Source organism: Leptonychotes weddellii, chromosome 5, assembly GCF_054177405.1.
Source record: "Leptonychotes weddellii isolate Sample4059 chromosome 5, ASM5417740v2, whole genome shotgun sequence".
In the NCBI taxonomy this organism is placed as follows: Eukaryota; Metazoa; Chordata; class Mammalia; order Carnivora; family Phocidae; genus Leptonychotes; species Leptonychotes weddellii.
In genome coordinates this window covers 144,030,757-144,050,592 of record NC_138373.1, presented here as the reverse complement: position 1 = coordinate 144,050,592, position 19,836 = coordinate 144,030,757, and the positions used below count along the sequence as shown (strand labels likewise).

The 19,836-nt window shown below is 44.4% G+C and overlaps 1 protein-coding gene across 4 annotated transcripts in view; it reads right to left on the bottom strand.

The window, feature by feature from the left end:
• Window positions 1-2,260: 2,260 nt before the first annotated feature.
• Window positions 2,261-19,836, bottom strand: part of TXNRD1 (thioredoxin reductase 1) — a 67,145-nt gene continuing 49,569 nt past the window's right edge. For all 4 annotated transcript variants that reach the window (XM_031035527.2, XM_031035529.2, XM_031035531.2 and 1 more), the window contains exons 11-14: window positions 19,105-19,212; window positions 16,775-16,870; window positions 13,079-13,213; window positions 2,261-4,177 (exon numbers count right to left, since the gene is read on the bottom strand). In XM_031035527.2, coding sequence (XP_030891387.1) covers window positions 4,115-4,177; window positions 13,079-13,213; window positions 16,775-16,870; window positions 19,105-19,212 — 402 coding nt within the window. In that variant the 3' untranslated portion in view covers window positions 2,261-4,114. The remainder of the gene's footprint in view (window positions 4,178-13,078; window positions 13,214-16,774; window positions 16,871-19,104; window positions 19,213-19,836) is intronic.

Here is a 19,836-nt window from a genome sequence, read left to right as displayed (position 1 = left end):
TTCTATGCCAATTTTATCTCTAAACATACATACATATAGCTTCATTTTGCCTGTTTGTGTATGCAATGGAGTCACACTGTACATATTCCTTCATGACTTTTTCACTCATTTTGCTGCTGTAGTCTTATTACATGGAGACACCACAACTCCTGTGTCCATTGTTGTCTGACGGCTCTTGGGGCTGTTCCCAGGTTTTGGCTTTTGCTGTTCCTAACAGCACCATGAATATTCTCGTACGTGCCTTCTGGTGCATAGATGTACATTTGTGCTGGGTATGTATCTGAGTGTGGAGCAGCTTGGTAACAGGACATGCACGTTTAACTTGGTACTGGGTAATGTCAAACTGTTTCCCAAAGTGACTGTACCAATTAATTTACACTCCTGTCAGCAATAAATAAATGTTCCATTTGTGCCACATCCTTGCCAACATTTGGCTGCTGTCAGACTCGAAATCTGCTACGTGGCTGAAATGCAGTGGTATCTCAAAGCAGTTTAATGTGTCTTTTTCCTCACTGCTGAGGTGGACTGTTTTTATGTTCCTGCCCTTTCTACTCTCATTAACATTTGAATCAAAGGTTCCCCAGGTAAAAGGAAGAGATTAACAGGCTCCCTAAAGTGGCCATCTCTGACAGGCCCTGATCCAGGGCTAAGGCTCCACCAGCCAAGCCAATTACAGGAATGTTTCAGGTGCCTCTGCAGTGCACTTGCTCTCGTGCACTCACAGGGCCCTGTCCTAGAAGCTGGGGGGCAGAGGTGGAGAACCCTGATCACCGAGAGGTAGAGACAGACCACAAGTCACATATACCATCTCCATGCGGAGTACACCGAAAGTGCTCTAAGAAAACACGGAGTACCACGGAGTGTATGACACAATCCTTGGTGGAGGCAATCCAGAGCAGGGAGGTCAGGAGAAGAGTGCATTTGGAGCACAGAGCAGGTGCGCGCAGACGAGCAAATGAAAGCAGAGGTCTGCAGGTGACAGGCCTGCTGTCTGGCAGGAGACTATGGGCCTATTTAGAGGCCTCTGGAAAAATGCTGAGGGCTTGGGGCGAGGGAAGTTTGACCAATAACATCCTGGCCACAGCCTGGCAAGAAACTGGCCGTGTAAAAACCAGTCGGGAAAAGTGCTAAAACAACGCAGACGAAGTACTGATCAGTCGTGCCCACAACACTGCACTGCGGCATGTGAAAAGCCGGGAGTCCCCCCGATGGGCCAGCAGCTCTGAAAGCTCCCATTCGTCAGAGGGGGACAGGAGGCCGAATGGAAAGGTGGCGAAGAGCGGGGCCCGGGGAAGTCACGGACCTAGGCCTCGCTTCAAATACTTGCTCCATCACTGTCTAGCTGTGCCATCCCGAGCAAGGATTCCCACCTCAGCCTGTTTCTCCATCTACAGCCGGGTGGGGACAGGAGCACTTCCCGAGAGAGCGGCCTGAGGACGAAGGACGGAGGACGAAGACAAAGGCGGCCAGCGCCGGGCACAGGCTGCGGCGAACACGCAGCTGGCTAACACTGCTAGCATTCTGCAATCACTCGGGGTGGAACAGGAAGATTTTGGAAAGGTTTTTGGTTAAGAATTAACACAAAATAGGAGTTTCTGCTCAACAACCGATGCCTAAGAAAATGAGGTGCACGTGGGTGACTAAAAGGCGCAGGGCAGGCAGCATTCATTAAGCACTAACTGAAGAAGGGCTGCGCCGTGCCTGACTCGGCCAGAGGCTGGCAGCGGCAAGAACCAGTCGATCCACCCCCAGAGGGGAAGGGGGGAGCACACACCCACACACCGCTCTGTGGGCAGAGGCGCACAGCAATGGGCACCCGGAATGCTGGGAGGGAGCCTGGGCGGGGGGGGGGGGGGGTTACTGCCCTAAAGATCAAGACCGAGTGGTCAAATCAGGATAAGCTGAAAAATGGAATCCGAAAAGCCAACAACACAAAAACGTAAAGCTCAGCGACCTCCATGAAGCTTTTTTTTAAGATTTTTTATTTATTTATTTGACAGAGAGAGACACAGCGAGAGAGGGAACACAAGCAGGGGGAATGGGAGAGGGAGAAGCAGGCTTCCTGCCGAGCAGGGAGCCCGATGCGGGGCTTGCATGACCTGAGCCGAAGGCAGACGCTTAACGACTGAGCCACCCAGGCACCCCTCCATGAAGCTTCTTTAGCAGCGAGTGCTCATCATCGTCAACACGAAACCCGAACTCTATTCAGCACTCATGCGAAGAATTCCGAGACCACCACTCAGTAAGAAGGCACACAGGGTGGATATGAATACCTTTTAATGTTTCACATTGTTTTTTTTCCCAGAAGATATATAACAAAATACATAGAATTTAATATGAAATCTCAGTACAGTGGGCAATTACAGAATCTAAATAGGACAAGTCGATAAAGTATAATCCTTCTTGTGGGGGCCGAACATCCCATTCCACTAAGAAGAGAGAATCACAACATGATTAGGCACAAACATATCACACTGCCTATTGTTCTAACTTCTGAGACTGGCAGGCTTGGAGGAAAAAACTATTAAAAAAATAAATAAAACTGAACACAGTCAACTGCCTCAGTTTCCCCCCGTTCTCCTTTCCCGTTGTCTTCACAGAACCGCGTGGGTGAGGGCGTGAGGCAGAGCCGTGTGGGGCAGGTTTAGGCGCACGGCTGACTAAGTGCCAGGCAGACGCAGAAGCTCCCTGAGGTGACCAAGAAATGTACTGTAGATCAGCCACTCGGCGTTGCTGCTGAGAATCCGGGCTGAGGGGAGGGGTGACCTGCTGGCGGGAGGCCTGATGGCCACAGCACAAGTTTCAAATCCAACTTCAAGAGAGACAAGGTGGCCCACACGTAACCCTGGAGTAGTCAGCACATTCACACAGAAATCTAGAACTGCAGAGCTAATCCCTCTCTGTCACACTACAAGTCGGAATGCTAATGGAGCATAAACACTTCAGCCACAATTCCGCCAGCACCAGTCATTCATTCAACAGAAAAAGTCAAAACCATTTGGTTTTTAAATGAAAATCCTTCACATCCACCTGTGGTCAAAAATAATAACTTACGACATTAATAGCTTCCTTAAAAAAGCAATTACCACAAAAGAGTTAAATCATAAGTGTGGGAAGACCTATTTTCCTATGAATGTAGCTCGTAGGAAGGGACAGATACAAAGCACGCGTGAAAAGTAAGGCCGTGATAGTCTGTGTTTTTAGCTTAAAGCTAAAGTTACCCCCCAAAAAGGTATTACACAAGTTAAATGTTTCTTACTGCAAAAGAGCTCACTTAGACCAACACAATAAACTATATAAAGGACAACATTTATTGTTTTTCCCCATTTAAGGTGCCCCTCTGCCTCCCTGATGAGTCCTGGTGGGAATCCTCCTCTAGTGCGAATTCCACGCACCGGAGGATTACTTCCAACAGGCTGGCCAAGGAGACACCTCCTTTCCTAAACACAATTACAACTGATAATAGTCGGTGATGTAGCACATGGAGCAAATGTGGCCAGATTCAACCGTAACTGTACTTGTTCTGGACACAGAACTCATCAGGGAGACCCTGCTCAACGGTCACAGAGATCAGGATACGGGAATCCTGGGACAGTTCTCTTGCGCGCGACAAGCCCATGCAGCCTCCAAGGGACCATGCACCAGGCGCCTTACTTGCATACTCTAGCCAAGACTTAACTTTTGGACAAAACCCGACTACTAACATGTCTCATCTCTAGTCTCATTTACCTCAGAGGAAAAAAGAATCAACATTAGAAAGCTTAACAGTGAGAATCAGCAAACCCAGAAAGGGAAGGTCATGCTCAAACTGCTCGACAGCTGTTCCATCACTGCCCACCACACGGGCTTGAGGCCAGTGACTTCATGGACGCACCGCACCGATGCACTGCCGAATGTCAGTTCCAGTCCGTCACGGTGACCCCAGTGGGACGCTGCCTGCCTTCCATTCACCACCTCCTACCCAGGAGATCCAAAGGGGCCTTGGGTGCTGTGAGCACAGGACATGCATGTGCCAAAGCCCAAGACCCTTCCTAAAACTTCCCCTTGGATTTGGGCAAGGAAACAGGGCAGTGGTTCGGAATGCTGGCGGCAGCATCCACACGGGGGCTTAACCTCAGCAGCCGGCCTGGAGGATGCTTCCCCCAGAGCGCTTGGTCACCGACAGAGTCGTGAATACCTGCGGGGAGGAGAGAGCAGGAGATTTTCAGACACCCGAGCAGATGAATTAACAGCGAGCAGTGCAGACAACACCACACCTACCTATCAAGAGTGACTTAGAGGACTACTTAAAACGAATACAACAGAAAAGTAATATGACCAAGGATATCACTTCTCCAGATAAAAGGGGAAAAACATTTTAAAACCAAGGTAAAAGAGAAAAAAATTGAGCTTATATCAACTTTATTACCATGAGGGTGATTAAAGCATTAAATGTATCACCCAGGTTGCTCGTCAATTCTCTAAAAGAAATGCATGGTGAAATATTCTGGATACGCAGGAAGGTATAAAGTACACTGTTACAAACACCCATGTGCCTACTCAGCTTGGGGATTACAAACGTGGTTAGAGCCCCCCTCAATCAGTGCTTACCAGTCCTCTACATTTCCTGCATTTCTTCTGTGCGCTTTTAAAAACTTTACCTCTGAACAGCAAAGTGATATATGTACCCCTTACACCTGCTTCCTTGGCCCCATCCTGCATTTCTGTACCTCATTCACCCATATGGGTACAACTCTGCACTGAACAGTATTCAATTAACTACAGTCTACTACATATACACTGTATACTACAGAACCCAATTATTCCAACAGTGAATATATATTACAAATTACATATCCAGGCTCCTATATTACTAATACGCTATTTGCAATATGCTCTGGGACATTCCAGCAGTCTCCTTGCACCCACAGCTAGAGGTACAATTGCTGGGTTGGAGGGTTATGTGTCACTTCTTTGTGACTGGATTCCCAAGGTCCCAGACCAACAGATACTCTCATCCGCAGTGACTGATGAGTCCACCTCCTGTCACATCCCTGCAAACATCTGGTGCTTGTGGACTTAGAGCCTTAACATCTTCAGGTGGCTGTTTTACTGTCTACTACTCAAGAGCATCTATTCACAAGAACAATGATTCTTTAGTGAACAAAGTCTACTCACAGATTAAAATACACAGAAATTATACTGATCTTAATACGGCAGATTTAGGGTAAGCCCAAGAATCTCATTTTTAGCACGAGTCCCAAGTGATTCATTCTAACACAGGCTTGTCTTATCGTAGAATTTCTTGTGGACACCAGCGCAGGCAATGCACTGCGAATTATGGGCAAAATCCAAAGTCTAGAAGTCTACTGCATGGTAAACTAGCCAGCAGTTGCTTATCTTCGTAGTTTTACCAAATAGGAAGCCTACTGTCAAGATTTTTAAAAACGTATATTCCTACACATTTAGAAACAGATTTTCATTCCTGATCTAATGGAGTAATCGGTACCAAACCAGCTCCTTGGACAAAACTCATGAAACTACTTTAGACACCGCACAACAGGCAATCGCCTAAAAAAGAGAAACAAGGTGGCCTTCAACAGTCCTGGCTTTCTACCCAGAAGCATCTAAAAGATCCTGGCGCAGCCCAGAGAGAACACAGACATCTCGGGGACTTGGGAGAAAGAGAGTGGAGACTGGGGAGGCTGAGGTGGCTGGGATTTGTGGGGCCAAATTCCCAAGAGGAGGCAGCCACCCAGAGAAAGAGCTGTCCCCTCATCTCTGCCTGAATACCAAGCTGTGCAATCGGGCCGGGGGTGGGGGGGCAGGACCCCAGGAGGCCAGAAAAGAAGTACCATCAAAGCTGAACCAGCACCAGAACTCACTCAGGGCCGGGAAATGTTCCCGTTTGCACCAACTGCAGTCAAGGGACTTATCTGAGCCCCTGGAGCCATCAGGAGAGACCCCAGAAAGCCACAACTAAAAACAGGGCTAGGCATTACTAGCCCCAGAGTAAAAGCTACTCTAGACCACCCTAACAAAGCTTAAAAACAAGCTTCCAAAGGCTCAAATGATCCACCAGGACATTAAGTGTCTACCACAAGAAAACTCCGTCCAATTTAAAGGAAGACAACAAAACCCAGATGCCTGGCACAGATTCAAAGTGCTAAATAATGGGGGGGGTGGGGGGGGGAGAAGAAACCTGTCAACCTAGACTTCTACAGTCAACAAAAACTTCCTTCCATGAAGAAAGCAAAAAGAAGACATTTCAGACAAACAAAAGCTAAGCGACACTGTCACTAGCACAGTCACATTACCAAAAATGTTATCGAAGTTCTTCCAGCTCCAGGAAATGCAACCAGAGGATAACAGCTTTTCCTACATCACCTGCCACCTGGGGCTAGCCCACTCTTCTAAGCCCCTCCTCCTGCCAGGCTGGGCTCTGGATCCCGCCCCTCACGTTCTTATTTCATGTATCACCTGAACCCACCCCTTTTTATTCTTGACCTTGCCTTTTCCATTGTTCTTCCTTCTTGGCTTTTAAACAGGCTCACCCTGCATTAATCTCCCCAAAATTCTCCCTCGACCTTATGATCACCTCTACCACCACCGTCTCTTATCCTCTTTACAGACTAAATCTTAGGCTGTTGGTACTCATGGTCTATTCTGATTCCTCATTTCACTGAAATCTGGCTTCGGTCCCTGCCACACCTGTGGGTCATCGGGAACCTTCTGGCTGCCGAACCCAGAGGGCACCTTGCAGTCTTCCCTTCACACAACCCTCTGTAGCACTTCTTGTCATCTGCCTCACCTCCCTTTTAACAACTCTTTCCTCTTCTTGTCCCACGAGAAGGACCGTGGCTACTCCCGCCGTGGCACGGAGCTGTGCTGAGCACCCATCTCCCCCAGCTCGTGGCCGCTGAGCCCCTGGGCGGGCAGGCTGTGCGGCCCAGGGCCTGCTGTCCACTCCAGCATGCTGCACCAGTGCTATCACTCAGGCCAGGAGGCGCTGCCCCAGGCCTCCACCCCAGCTCTGCCCCTCAGACACCCTCGCGCTAGCCGTCTCACTCGGTCTGCCTCTCCCTCTTAAGCACCATCTCTCCAGCCACTGTGTCCCTCCTGAACTCTCCACCAGCAAGACCTAACCAACACCTCTTCCTGGATGACACTTCAAACTCACCCTGTCCAAGACTGCACTCGCCCCCTCCCTCTCCCTGAATCCAGCTCCGCTCAGTGAGGGCCACTGCCAGGCCACGCATCTGCAATGAACGCTTCTTCCATCTCCAGGCCTGCTGAGAAGCAATCAATTATGAGGTCTTACATAGCTTCTTTTCTGTCATATCTGATCTCTCTTTATGTTAACACTGATACTTAATTCATGTCTTACAACTCTGACCGAACTACTGGGAGGTTTTTGCTAGTTTCCAAAACACAGTGCCCCATGAAGACCTTTTGTGTGGACCACACATTATACACTTTCACCCTGTTAGATGTGAGGGGCCCAGGGCTTGCTTTGGCCAGGGACATGTATGGAAGCAGGATGCGTCGCTTCTGAAACCCGTGAGCACGGGTTTAGCGTGCTCTCCTACATCTCCTTCCCCTCTGCGACTTAGCCAGAGACGCCCTGGGAAGGGGCTGCTTCTACCAGTCGGGCCCTGGACTGAAGGGAGCATGGAAACAGAGTTGCAGCTGACCCATGATGACCACAGGGCACCGGCAATGAAGAGACCTGTTTTTAGAAGCAAAACACCACCACCACCACCTGTCCATCTATACTGCCCAGTCATGAAAACGTAAATGGGCTTTGTGTTCAATTCATTAAATTTAGAAGCATATTTGGTTATTGAGTACAATTAAGATTTCAATCCAAACCTTTCTGGTCACACCAAGTAGGCCGGAGGGAAACACCAGTAAGTTTCGGTAGAGTTCATCTGTCCTCTCCTACACCCAGGCTGACCCTTCTCCAGCCACTACGTGTCTTCCTGAGACTGGAGGCCATGGCTTATTTGAGAGAGTCCCCGGGGGGAAGCAAGACTCATCGAGTACCCATATCTGTGTCAGCACACCTGGACACACTTTTTGGTCAGCTACCCCCTTGATTCCTGAGAAATAACTGGTTTCCTGGCTTTCAATAAAGAGGAAAGACCAAAGAAATCAAGGCCACTTTGACTTATGCAGGTCAAAGCAACAGGAATCAGCATCAAAACTACTTTTGAATAAAAGGAGAAAAACTTTTTGTGTAAAAGAGGAACATTACTGAGAAAAGCCCTGGGTCCATTTCAGTCTTTAAAGTAGTGACAAAAGGCCTTTTTATTTTTTATATACCAGTATATATATATATATATATACATATATATATCAGCAACACCTTAAAAAATTCAGACCCAAGTAATAATGGACAGTATTTTTATGAAGCCAGAAAAAATATGAATGATTCACATTTTAAAAAAATAGGTTAGCAAAGTGGCGCCTGGATGGCTCAGTCATTAAGCGTCTGCCTTCAGCTCAGGTCATGATCCCAGGGTCCTGGGATCAAGCCCCGCATCGGGCTCCCTGCTCCTCGGGAAGCCTGCTTCTCCTTCTCCCACTCCCCCTGCTTGTGTTCCCTCTCTTGCTGTGTCTCTCTCTGTCAAATAAACAAAATCTTAAAAAAAAAAAAAAAAAAGGTTAGCAAAGATATGTAAAAATCCTTGAAAGTTAGTCCTTTTTTACTAAAATAGAAAAAAAATTTACACTGAATTTTGTAACATTTTCATTAGCACTCCTAAATTCATGCTGATGACACTGTAAGCTATGACAACTCTTTTGAAAAGCAGTAAAATTCCTTTGTTTAAAAAAATGTGCAACTGTGGACAAGGACAGAAAGACTATACATGATAATGAAAATAGCTGTGTTAGGATGATATCATGGGCAATTTAAAATAACATCAAACACACTGGCTTCAATTTTTATAAAGGAAAAAACATAAAGAGCCAGCGAATACATTACAGCAAATTTCAGGCTTCTGAATTTACAAGCTTAAGTTTTATTTCTCAGGAATTAATTTAGAAATAGAACTGGTAGGAGATGTGGATAGAAAAGGAACCCTGGGACGCCTGGGTGGCTCAGTCAGTTAAGTGTCTGACTCTAGATTTCGGCTCAGGTCATGATCTCAAGGTGATGAGATGGAGCCCCAAGTCAGGCTCCACGGCAGCGTGGAGTCTGCTTAAAATTCTCTCTCCTGGGGCGCCTGGGTGGCTCAGTTGGTTAAGCGACTGCCTTCAGCTCAGGTCACGATTCCAGGGTCCTGGGATTGAGTCCTACATCAGGCTCCCTGCTCAATGGGGGGAGTCTGTTTCTCCCTCTGCCCCTCTCCCCACCACCGCCACTTGTGCTCTCTCTCGCTTACTCTCTCTCTAATAAATAAATAAAATCTTAAAAACAACAACAAAAAAACAAACTCACAGAGAAAACAGACTGGTGGTTGCAAGAGGCAGGGGTGGGGGATGGGAGAAATGGATGAACTATTTTGTTTTCTTCTTGTTTCTGTTTTCAAATAATTTTTTTTATGATTTTATTTTTAAGTAACTTCTACACCCAACATGTGGCTTGAACTCATGACCCTGAGATCAAGAGTCACATGCTCTTCTGACTGAGCCAGCCAGGCGCCCAGAAGAGGAGCTTTTTCAAAATATGCACCCCTTCCCACCCCAGCCCCCAGCCCCCTGAAGAAATACTGTAAGGATGACCTTGAGTGAAACCACATCTTCTAACAATGCAAAGCCCCGTAAGAACCCAGCCTAGACACTCTCTGCACAGCACTGCTCACCGACCCTATGACTCTGGCACCATCTCTGTTTTAGTTAATGTGGAAACTAAGGCCGCCAAAAAGCTGGGCACTGGGGCCAGGCTCACTGAGCTTTTGCTGAGATTACAATCCAGCTCTGTGTCTCCACACACTCGTGCTGCCACCAGGAAATCACTTCCATTTTTTTTTAAGTCCTATGTCCAATACCATGGAAGGACACACAAGTGGAGTATCGTCTGCACGGTGGTGTCTCGGGTGCCAGACTGGTCAGGTCTGAATCCTGGTTCTGCCAGTTCCAAGCTGGAGAACCATGGACGAGTTATTCAACCTCCCTGTCCTCCATTTCCCCATCTGTCAAGTGGAGCTCCGACTGCCCCTCCCCCCCAAGGGGGGAATTCTTTTAAGGACCTGGCAGAGAGCAGACTGCCTGACACACAAGGAAGGCCTGATGAACGTCAGCACCGTGGTCAGCATCACGCCCCTGGAACCTGCTCTTGCTGCTTCAAGCCACAGCTGTGAGTCACTCCCACTTCTTCCCTCTTCCACTTGCCGTCAGTTGGCAAGCACATGAAGCCACCTCCTATTTCCCTCCCAAATGTATCAAGGTCTCTTGATGTCCACTGCCAGCACCATCTTCTCTCTTACTTCCGGATGTGCCCGCTTGGGTCCAGGTCCAATACCACAACGCAGCCAGGGATTTCTCTCCACGGTGCATCTGATCACGTTACCCCCTGCGCTGACCTTCTCTCAGCCGAACTCCAGTGCCCCCAGGATAAAGCCCAAACACCCTGTCTTGGTTTACAAGGCCATGACCTTCCTACCTACTTCTCTAGCATAATTTTTCCACCTCTCTCTGGGCTCCTTCAAGCTACAGCAGTACTGAGGGCCTTCCAGTTCCATGAAGGAACAGGATCTCTCCCAGAGCCTTGTCTTTGGTGATCCCTCTGACTGGCTAACCACCAAAACATTCTACTCGTCATAGACAAGAACTACCTCCTCACCCGTCCTGCCCCGGCATCCCTACTCCAGACACCACTTTGGATGGACCCTGATCTGGGGGCTTGTCACACTGAACTGCAACTGGTCCTTCACTCAGCGGCCTCCTGCTCTCTCTTAATCTCATCTTAAATCCCTGCCCTAGCCCCACAAGTGCCCAGCACAGTGCTACACACACAACTGCACAACAAATGTGTTCGCAGACTGACAGAGCACCCGATTTTTCTCTCATTAATCAACCACCAGCTTGGGAAGAAAAAAAAATTTTTGTAAGCCCTATCAAATCAGTGCAACTTTCACCCTCCAAGCTTCAAAGTCATAAGAGAACCAACAGATGGAGATGCATAGAAGCAAATGCTTACCCAGGTCCCCAAATGTGCCAGGTCCACCAGGGAGAACAGGCCTTTGGCTGACCTCCCTGTAGGCAGGGGCCTCGGGAAGACGCCCTAGCTCTTCGGCGCATCTCTCTGCCCAGCTGACAGTCATCCTGCCAGATGCCATCCCACTCACCACTGCTGGGCCACAATACAACACAACCACGCAGGTGGGGGCAGGCAGTCTTTTCACCAGCCCACCGAGAGCTAAACTCAGATTTAAAAAGTTAGACACTCACATACGCAAGTTGAGAAGTCATCTTTTCATCCATGCCAGAGGAGTGCTGTTGTTTGTAAGGACCTCGGACTGGCTTCTAAAGTTTTAAATACACTCACTGATGTGGGTTGTCTCCCAGAAAGATATGCTCAAGTCCTAACCCCCGGTCCCTGTTAACATGACCTCATTTGGATAAGGTCAGCTGGATTTGAGCCCTAATCCAATGACTGATGTTCTTCCAACAAGGTGAATCCAGACACAGACACACAGGATGCAAGGCTGTGCACATGAAGACAGAAGCAGAGACTGCAGCGATGCAGGACTGAGCCAAGGACAGCCAAGGGCGGCCAGCGACCACCAAGAGTTGGAAAGGCCAGGCAAGATTCTTCTCGAGAGCCCTGGGAGGGAGCGTGGCCCTGCTAACACCTTGATTTCAGACTTCCAGCCTCCAGAACTACTTGAGAATAAACTTCTGTTGTGTTAGGCCACCCAGTGTGTGGCACTTGGTTACGTCAGCTTGATCTTTTCAAAGCATCATATTATATTCTATTATTTATCTCACTGAACGTGTTTTTGAAAAAATGAAGTTAGTTGGTTCCCTCCCTAGGCAGGTAGTCATTACACTGAACAAAAAAAGATATATTGTACATTCTTTAAGAACTTCCATCTGGATTCTTTTTAATTTGGGGGTCATCCTTTTAGAAGTTTAGGTTTATTTCACAAACACAGCAGTTTTCTAGGAATAATGCCCTGGTCACTAAACATGTTAATATTTTATGCATCCATCCCAGCCAGGTGCATATTAACACAGAGGAGGACCCTATCCCTAATCATAGAAAAGGCAAAGCAGAAAGAAAAAAACATTTTTCCAGGCCTTGAAGTTGACATTTCACACACTCGGCAAAGAGTTCAGCTGTGCAAGGGCAAAAAGAACAGAGACCAACCAGGTAACCGGCCGTAGAATGAAATCGGGCATGAGCACGCACACATGTGTGTAAGCACACGCCCGCCCTGGAAACCACGGACTCTGGCAGCCAGATAACAGCTACGATTTTCAACTCCATAGCTAAGCTGGTCTAATATGAGCTACCTCCTCCCAACCTTCACCACGGTCTCCAAAGTAGACACACTTTTAGTTTACAAGGACTGCTTCGCAGTAACCATGACAACATTCAACTCTTGCATGATCCCAGACAAGCATGAAGAAACACTGACACCCAGAGGCCCAGAGCAGTCAACTTCTACTTCTCATGTCATTTCTGCTTGATCTCTTAAAAGCATCACTTTCAAATCTCATCCTTTGATACCAAAACTAAAGAGGGAGACAACATCATTTAGCCTTGAGGTAGCTCTGGGATAATAGGATTGAAGCTCTTTCTGGGTATGAACGGCATTAGTCACTGACTGCCGAGAAAATAATTTAGGAGACATGATAAAAGATTTAAGGCACATTTCTATAAATAAATCATTGCCATCATTTTTACCATCAGCATGAAACTACTATCCAGTTCACACCAGGAACGAAGGTATTTGAAAAAGGAAAAATCATTTCTAGAAACAAGGTTCCTTTTGAGGTATTCCATCATGAATTAAAATGTAAGGAGGTACAGAAGTAGCTCAACTATAGCAGAAAGACACTAACTTCAGAGTCCTGGACTTGCCACTTGCAAGCCACGTGCTGTTGTGCACTTTTAAACAGAGCTGTTAAAGTGTAGGGGACCCACCTCTGCACAGACGGGGTGGATTCCAATGGTACTGTCCAGCTGCTTTTTGGTCAGTCCACACTTAAGGGCAGCTGCAAAGCCTTGTGTCACTTCTCCAGCATTTGGACCCAGTACGTGGAAGCCCACAACACGTTCCTAAGATGTAAAATAAAGTAATAACAGTTATACTGATTCTTTCCCCCTTTATAACCTAGAACACAGACGTAGTCTATTCTAAAAACCCTGTTCAGAAATTATCAAAGACCTATATTAACACTTGCTAAAAGTGACTTAGGCTGCAGATACTCCAACATGGGCCAGTAGAGTGTGGTGGTGACAGCAAGCAAGAAGGGAGAGACAAGAGTTGGCCTTGACCAAGGAAGAAAATCATTAAAAGCAAACATGTCTACAATTCCATAAGCACCAAAATGTTCTGGAACATGTTTTCAAAGGGCAGTTCTGTCCTCATCTCCTCTATCTGGTTGCCTAAAAGCTCTAGATAAACTACCTGTGATAGCCGTAACATTTAAAAGCAGTCATTTTGGGGTGCCTGGCTGGCTCAGTCGGTAGAGCATGCAACTCTTGATCTTGGGGTTTTGAGTTTGAGCCCCATGCTGAGTGTAGAGATTACTTAAAAAAAGTAAAAATCTACGGGTGCCTGGGTGGCGCAGTTGGTTAAAGCATCCCACTCTTGGTTTTGGCTTAGGTCATGATCTTGGCATCATGAGATCAAGCCCCACATCGAGCTCTACGCTCAGCGTGGAATCTGCTTGGGTTTCTCTCTCTCCCTATTCACCCCCCACCCACTCTCTTACTCTCTAAAATAAACAAGTCTTAAAAAAATAAAAATTGAAAAAAAAATAGATAAAAGCAATCATTTAAATTTAAAAATCATTTTAACTAAGGCTTTGGGGGTAGACAGCACAGTTAGACTTAAAATTCTTCCAATCTGAAACCCTTTCTGAAATCAACAGGAAAATGTTGGCAACTCTGAATAAACTCTAAATCCCGGACTCCACCTACCAAGGGCAGAGAAATCTGATGAATTCTAACATTCAGACTTCATGACTGAGCTATACTACCTAGTCCAACCTCCTCACCACAGGTAAGGCACCTCAGGCTGCGGGGTGTACAGCGTTATCTAAGGTTCAGTCGTTGCCTGGAGAACAATCAGGAAGGTCATCCTGTTGCTGAAGTACTGTAATATATTCCACCTTGAACTCTTACACTATTCATCCTGCCCATCAGGGGTTTAGCGTATGGATAGAGCACCAAACACACTGCACTTAAAATATACTAGATATACATTTAATAATATGGATAGATCTCAAAAAAAAGATTTTCTAAAAAGTTGCAGGCTTCTATTTTTAGCTGAGGATACCACTCTTAAACCACAATGCATAATGTTTATGGATATATAACAGGCAGCAAACGTAAAAACATGAACAGGTGAGGACTCACTTCAAAACAGTGTTACCTCTGGGGCAAGGGGTGAGGACTATGGGATTGAGAAGGAATACAAAAGACTACACAGGCATAGGGTAATGCTTAAGAGCATGGGATCTACACTGCCTGTGATTAGTTCCAACTCTGCCATTAACTAGATAAGTGAGCTGAGCACAATTACTTAACCTCCATGTGCTTCAGTTTCCTCATTAACAGACGGGATAACAAGAGTACACACCTCACAGGATTGTACAAGAATTAACTAAGTTAATACATGAAGACCTCTAAGTACTGCAATGATACATAGTAAGTGCTCAGTAAACATAAGCTGTTATAAATTTCCTCTGTGATGGTTTCTTTCTTACTAGAGAAAAGCTTTGGTGAAGCAAACACACCAAATGTTAACATTCATTGAATCTGGACAGTGGGTACTTTCCCTATCTTCCTGTAAATGTTAAATATTTCATATAAAAGAAGCACAGCATACAAAAAGAATAAAAACCTAGTAGACAATAAACACTGGAAAAACCAAGCACAGGTAGACACTGTGAAGTGACTGACTCAAAATGAATAAAGCATATGCCCCAAGGATGGTCAAGTTCTAGAAGCATGCTTCTGCATGAGATTGCTCATGACAGAATAACAATGACAAGTATTCATCTTTTCTAACACTATCTTTGTCTATTAAAATAATTGAAAACAGTATCACCCTCCTTATGGCCTCAACTATTTTAATTAAGATGGGGCTCATTCGTAGTGAAAACCATTTTTCATAGTAAATTTAAAAAGTGTTATTTGAGGGGCGCCTGGGTGGCTCAGTAGTTAAGCATCTGCCTTCAGCTCAGGTCATGACCCCAGGGTCCTGGGATCGAGCCCCGAGGAGGGCTCCCTGCTCTGCAGGAAGCCTGCTTCTGCTGCTCCCCCTGCTCGTGCTCTCTCTTGCTTTCTCTCTCACATGCTCTCTCTCTCTCAAATAAATAAAATCTTTAAAATGAAAGCATTATTTGAACAAATGACACAACACTGAAAAAAAGACAAATGAACCGCGTATACATGAAACAGATTTCCTTGGTCTGAAGGAAAATGTGGAGATTTCATTGATTGCTACATGCAACATGCAACTGAACTAGCTCTTGCTAGAGGGAGACAGAACATCACATTTTCTCCTTCTGTCTACAGCAGAATGATGGCTAATGTATACTCAAACACTTCTAACAATAAAAACCTACGTCTGCAAAGCAAAAATTCCGTAAAATCGTTCTTTACGTCAACTGCATCCTAGCATATTCACTTATTAAATGCATCTGGGATGATCTTTTTCGTAAAGGGTCCAGGTTTTCCTGCACTACTGTCTGAGACAGTAGCTTCTCAATAGGATACATGGTTTAATTATATTCAAATCCCAAAATAAGAAAAAACGTGAGGTTATTTGGCTTTTAATTATGGATTGTTTGGCATGGTTTACATTTTTACTCAGGCCTTTTTTTTTCAAAGTAAGATCCCAGCTAAGTTAAAAATACCAGTCCTCATCAGAGTCAATTCACAAGTATGTATGTGTGCATACATGTGTTCTGAGCATGGGAATAGCAGCCAAAAAAGACAGAAAACCAAGCATGTCTTCAATCACTTTGTAGGTATGGAAACAAGCTCTGTGAGGTCAAGGAGTTTGCCCACAGGCTTTCAGTTACTGGTGTTACATGCAGTAGCCGGTAATGAAATCTTAAATCAGAACCCAGTGAAGAGCTCTTCCCATTACACACCTTTCTCATTAGCTCATTAGATTGTATAAGAATTAACTAAGTTAATACATGTAGGCCTCCAAGTACTGCAATGGTACATAGTAAGTGCTCAATAAACATAAGCTGTTATAAATTTCCTCTGTGATGGCTTCTCTCTTACTAGAGAAAAGCTGCTTAGGACACAAATGTGTGTTCCTCCCGTTCTTTTATACCTTCTCGTTATTTCTAGAAGTCACTGACTTCATGGCTTCCCTTTTATGAACATACACAGTTCTTACGTTGTCTCTGTGGTCTGCGCTTGGCAAGGTCGGCGGGCCTACCGGCCACGTGCGGAGCCCTGTGCTGGTGACGCTGAGTGCAGGCCAAGCGGTATCACCATGACCCTTGCCCTCAGACCGTGTCCACGCGGCTGGGAAGACCAACACGTAAAATACTAAAGGAATGCTATGTCCATCATGTGATCAAAATAGAACTACGTATTAAAAACAAATGAAATTACTGGAAAAAAGGATTCAATGAGGATTTCACTTACATTGTCTTTGATATTACAGATTACTTTTGCATAACATTTGTTGCTATCTCTTGATGGAATCGTCCACTCCAACGGCCAGAAGTAACTATGGTAAACCTGAGAAGATATACACACAATTTAAGACCCATTATCTTAAGAAGTATGTTTGACAAACACCAGCTGTGGATTAAAAACATTGGAGGCTCTTTGATACTTAGACTTTCATTAAACAATAAAATTCATGGAATAAGTAGGACTTTGGTCAGAAGGTAAATGACCTTCAACTTGTTGTCAGGCCCCTTTGCTATAAGCTCATCCCTTAATTATATCTCAACCTCCGAACAGTAAACCTTAAGTAATAATAACAACAAAAAGCAAGCAAATGAGAGAAAGAAGCCAGGTAATTACTTGCTGTCTTACATCAAGAAAACAAAAGAAAAAAGAAATAAAAAACACAACACTATCTTGCATAGGAATGACAACTTTGGGCAAGAAACAAGTGAAGTGCCAGGAACAATTATAGCAATTATCCAGTTCCTTCCTTGATGCTTCCATAGACATTTCCTCTTTTGGCATTATTCGCCAACAGCAATGAAGAAGAGAAAGGCAGGAGGGAGGGAAGATGAGAGGTGGGAGGACGCAGGTATCTTGACTGATGCTTCGTGAACTTAAGTCTGGGTGACTACAGGGATTTTTTTCTGCCTCCAGCTGCTAGCCTCAATTCAAAACATATATGGTTGGCTACCTTTTAAAAACATACTGATTATGTAACCATTATAATAAAGTGTTCTTTGATGCTGTAATACCCCAAATGCATTACTTTTATAATGAAAAATGCAAATTCTAATAAAATGAAAGCCAAAGCCTGTCAAGAAATATGAGATATATATTAAGAACCTTAAAATGTGGGGTGCCTGGGTGGCTCAATCGTTAAGCATCTGCCTTCGGCTCAGGTCATGATCCCAGCGTCCTGGGATCGAGTCCCGCATCGGGCTCCCTGCTCTGCGGGAAGCCTGCTTCTCCCTCTCCCACTCCCCCTGTTTGTGTTCCCTCTCTCGCTGTGCCTCCCTCCGTCAAATAAATAAATAAAATCTTAAAAAAAAAAAAAAAAAGAACCTTAAAATGTAAGAATCTTTTGATAGGAATCTATCTTCAGAAAATAACCAGAGAAATACAATGAATTATGAAGATGTTCAATGTTCTATTTATGATAATGAAAAACTATAAACAATCTAATAAAAGTATGGCTTAACAAATTATTTTATAGCATCCAAAAATACATAAGTCACTTTTGAAAACACTGTTTTTAGGGTGAAATGCTCATGACCTAACATTAACTGTAAAATAGAACAGAAAATTGCCCATAACTTAATCACACTTAAAAAAAATTAAGACATATGTACCTACAATTATACATACACACATATATATACAATATATAAACACATAAATACTTATAAAGAGACTAGAAGGAAATGTGCCAAAATATTAATAGTAGTGATCTCGTTATAAATTACAATTTCTTTTACATTTTCCTAATTTTTCAAACTTCCTACAATGAGGATATACTATTTTTATAATCAGAAAATGCTACTCATGTGGTACTACAGACCAAGATACTACATGCTACTGCTAATGCGTATTATAAGAAAAAGATTAAGAGATTTAAAATAGGCTATTCTATCATAAAACTTACTGATTTACAGATCTGGTCTGTAAAGTTTTACTGGAAACTTTCCTCCTCAATGACTTAAGGCAGCAGTCCCTCTAGGATAGCATTGTATACACACAAACAGTCCGTGCCACGTGCCTGTTCCTTGACTGTGGCAGTTACAAGGGGACAGCAGTACAAAAACACCCAACTGTCACTAAGAGAGTGGTCGAAATGTTGTTAAGTTTTAGCTTCCTTCTTTGTATTTTCCATATTTCCAACAATATTGTTTTAATAATAAAAGGAACCAGTAAAAGCGGTTTCAAAAAACAGAAGGAAGTATTACTGGGTCAGCTGACAAGACTGAAAAACGGAAGGTGGATTATATCCAAGTATTCTATCAACATTAAACTTCCTAAAAGTGGTAACTATAACATGGTTACTAAAGAAATACCCTGTTCGCAGGAAACACACCCTGAAGAATTTAGGAGTAAAGGGGCATTTAACTTCCTTTCAAAAGGTGCAGGGAAAAAAATACAGAGAGAGAAAAAGGAGAATATAAAAAGTATAAAACAAATTTATAGGTTAACGAAAGGTCTTTGTACAATTTTTCACCTTTTCTGTATGCTTGAAGTTACTTTTAATTTTGAACAAAAAGCAGCAGTAACTTAACACAGGCATAGAGAATAATATAACTTACCTCAATATTTTCTTCCCCAAACGTCTCCACAGCTTTCTCCTCAGAAAGACCACAGGCACCATATTCCAAAGGAGTAAACACAGTTGTTGGAACATTTTCATAGTCACACTGTTTCAAAATGAAGTAAAGAGCTAATACAGGAGAAATTATAACTCAAAAAAGGGTATATGTCAAAAAGGTTCAAAATCAGGAGAAAAGCAGACTAATAAATTTCTACCAAAAGTATGGGAAGTCACAACCCCAGGTATAAACCTACTACCCTGAGAACCATTAACTCATGTGACAGTTGTAATAGAGGTTTGAAGTCTGGCAAGGTCAGTCATGAATAGATTCATGTGCCTTCTCCATCCATCTACCAACTGATGTTAACAACAAGGACACACTTTTGCTCCCTTTATAAAGCAGCCAAAAACAAGACGAGTGTACCCAATGCTGACAGTCTCATATTGGTGACAGGAATTAATAGACTTCTTTGGAAAACCAATTAGGTAATACCAATTAAGAGCCATAAAAACATTCTTTACCTCTGTGCCAAGAACCCCACTCTTAGAAATCTGTAATAATTTACTGTACAGAAAAAGCTCCATGCATTAATTGAGCATTGCTGCAGTTCACCTCAACAGTGGTAATATACTGAGTGGCTCTCAAATGCAAATAGGACAGTGGTTCTACAGTACATACACTCAGTGTGGTATTATACAGCCACTGAAGTGGAAGGCCACAGAAACAACA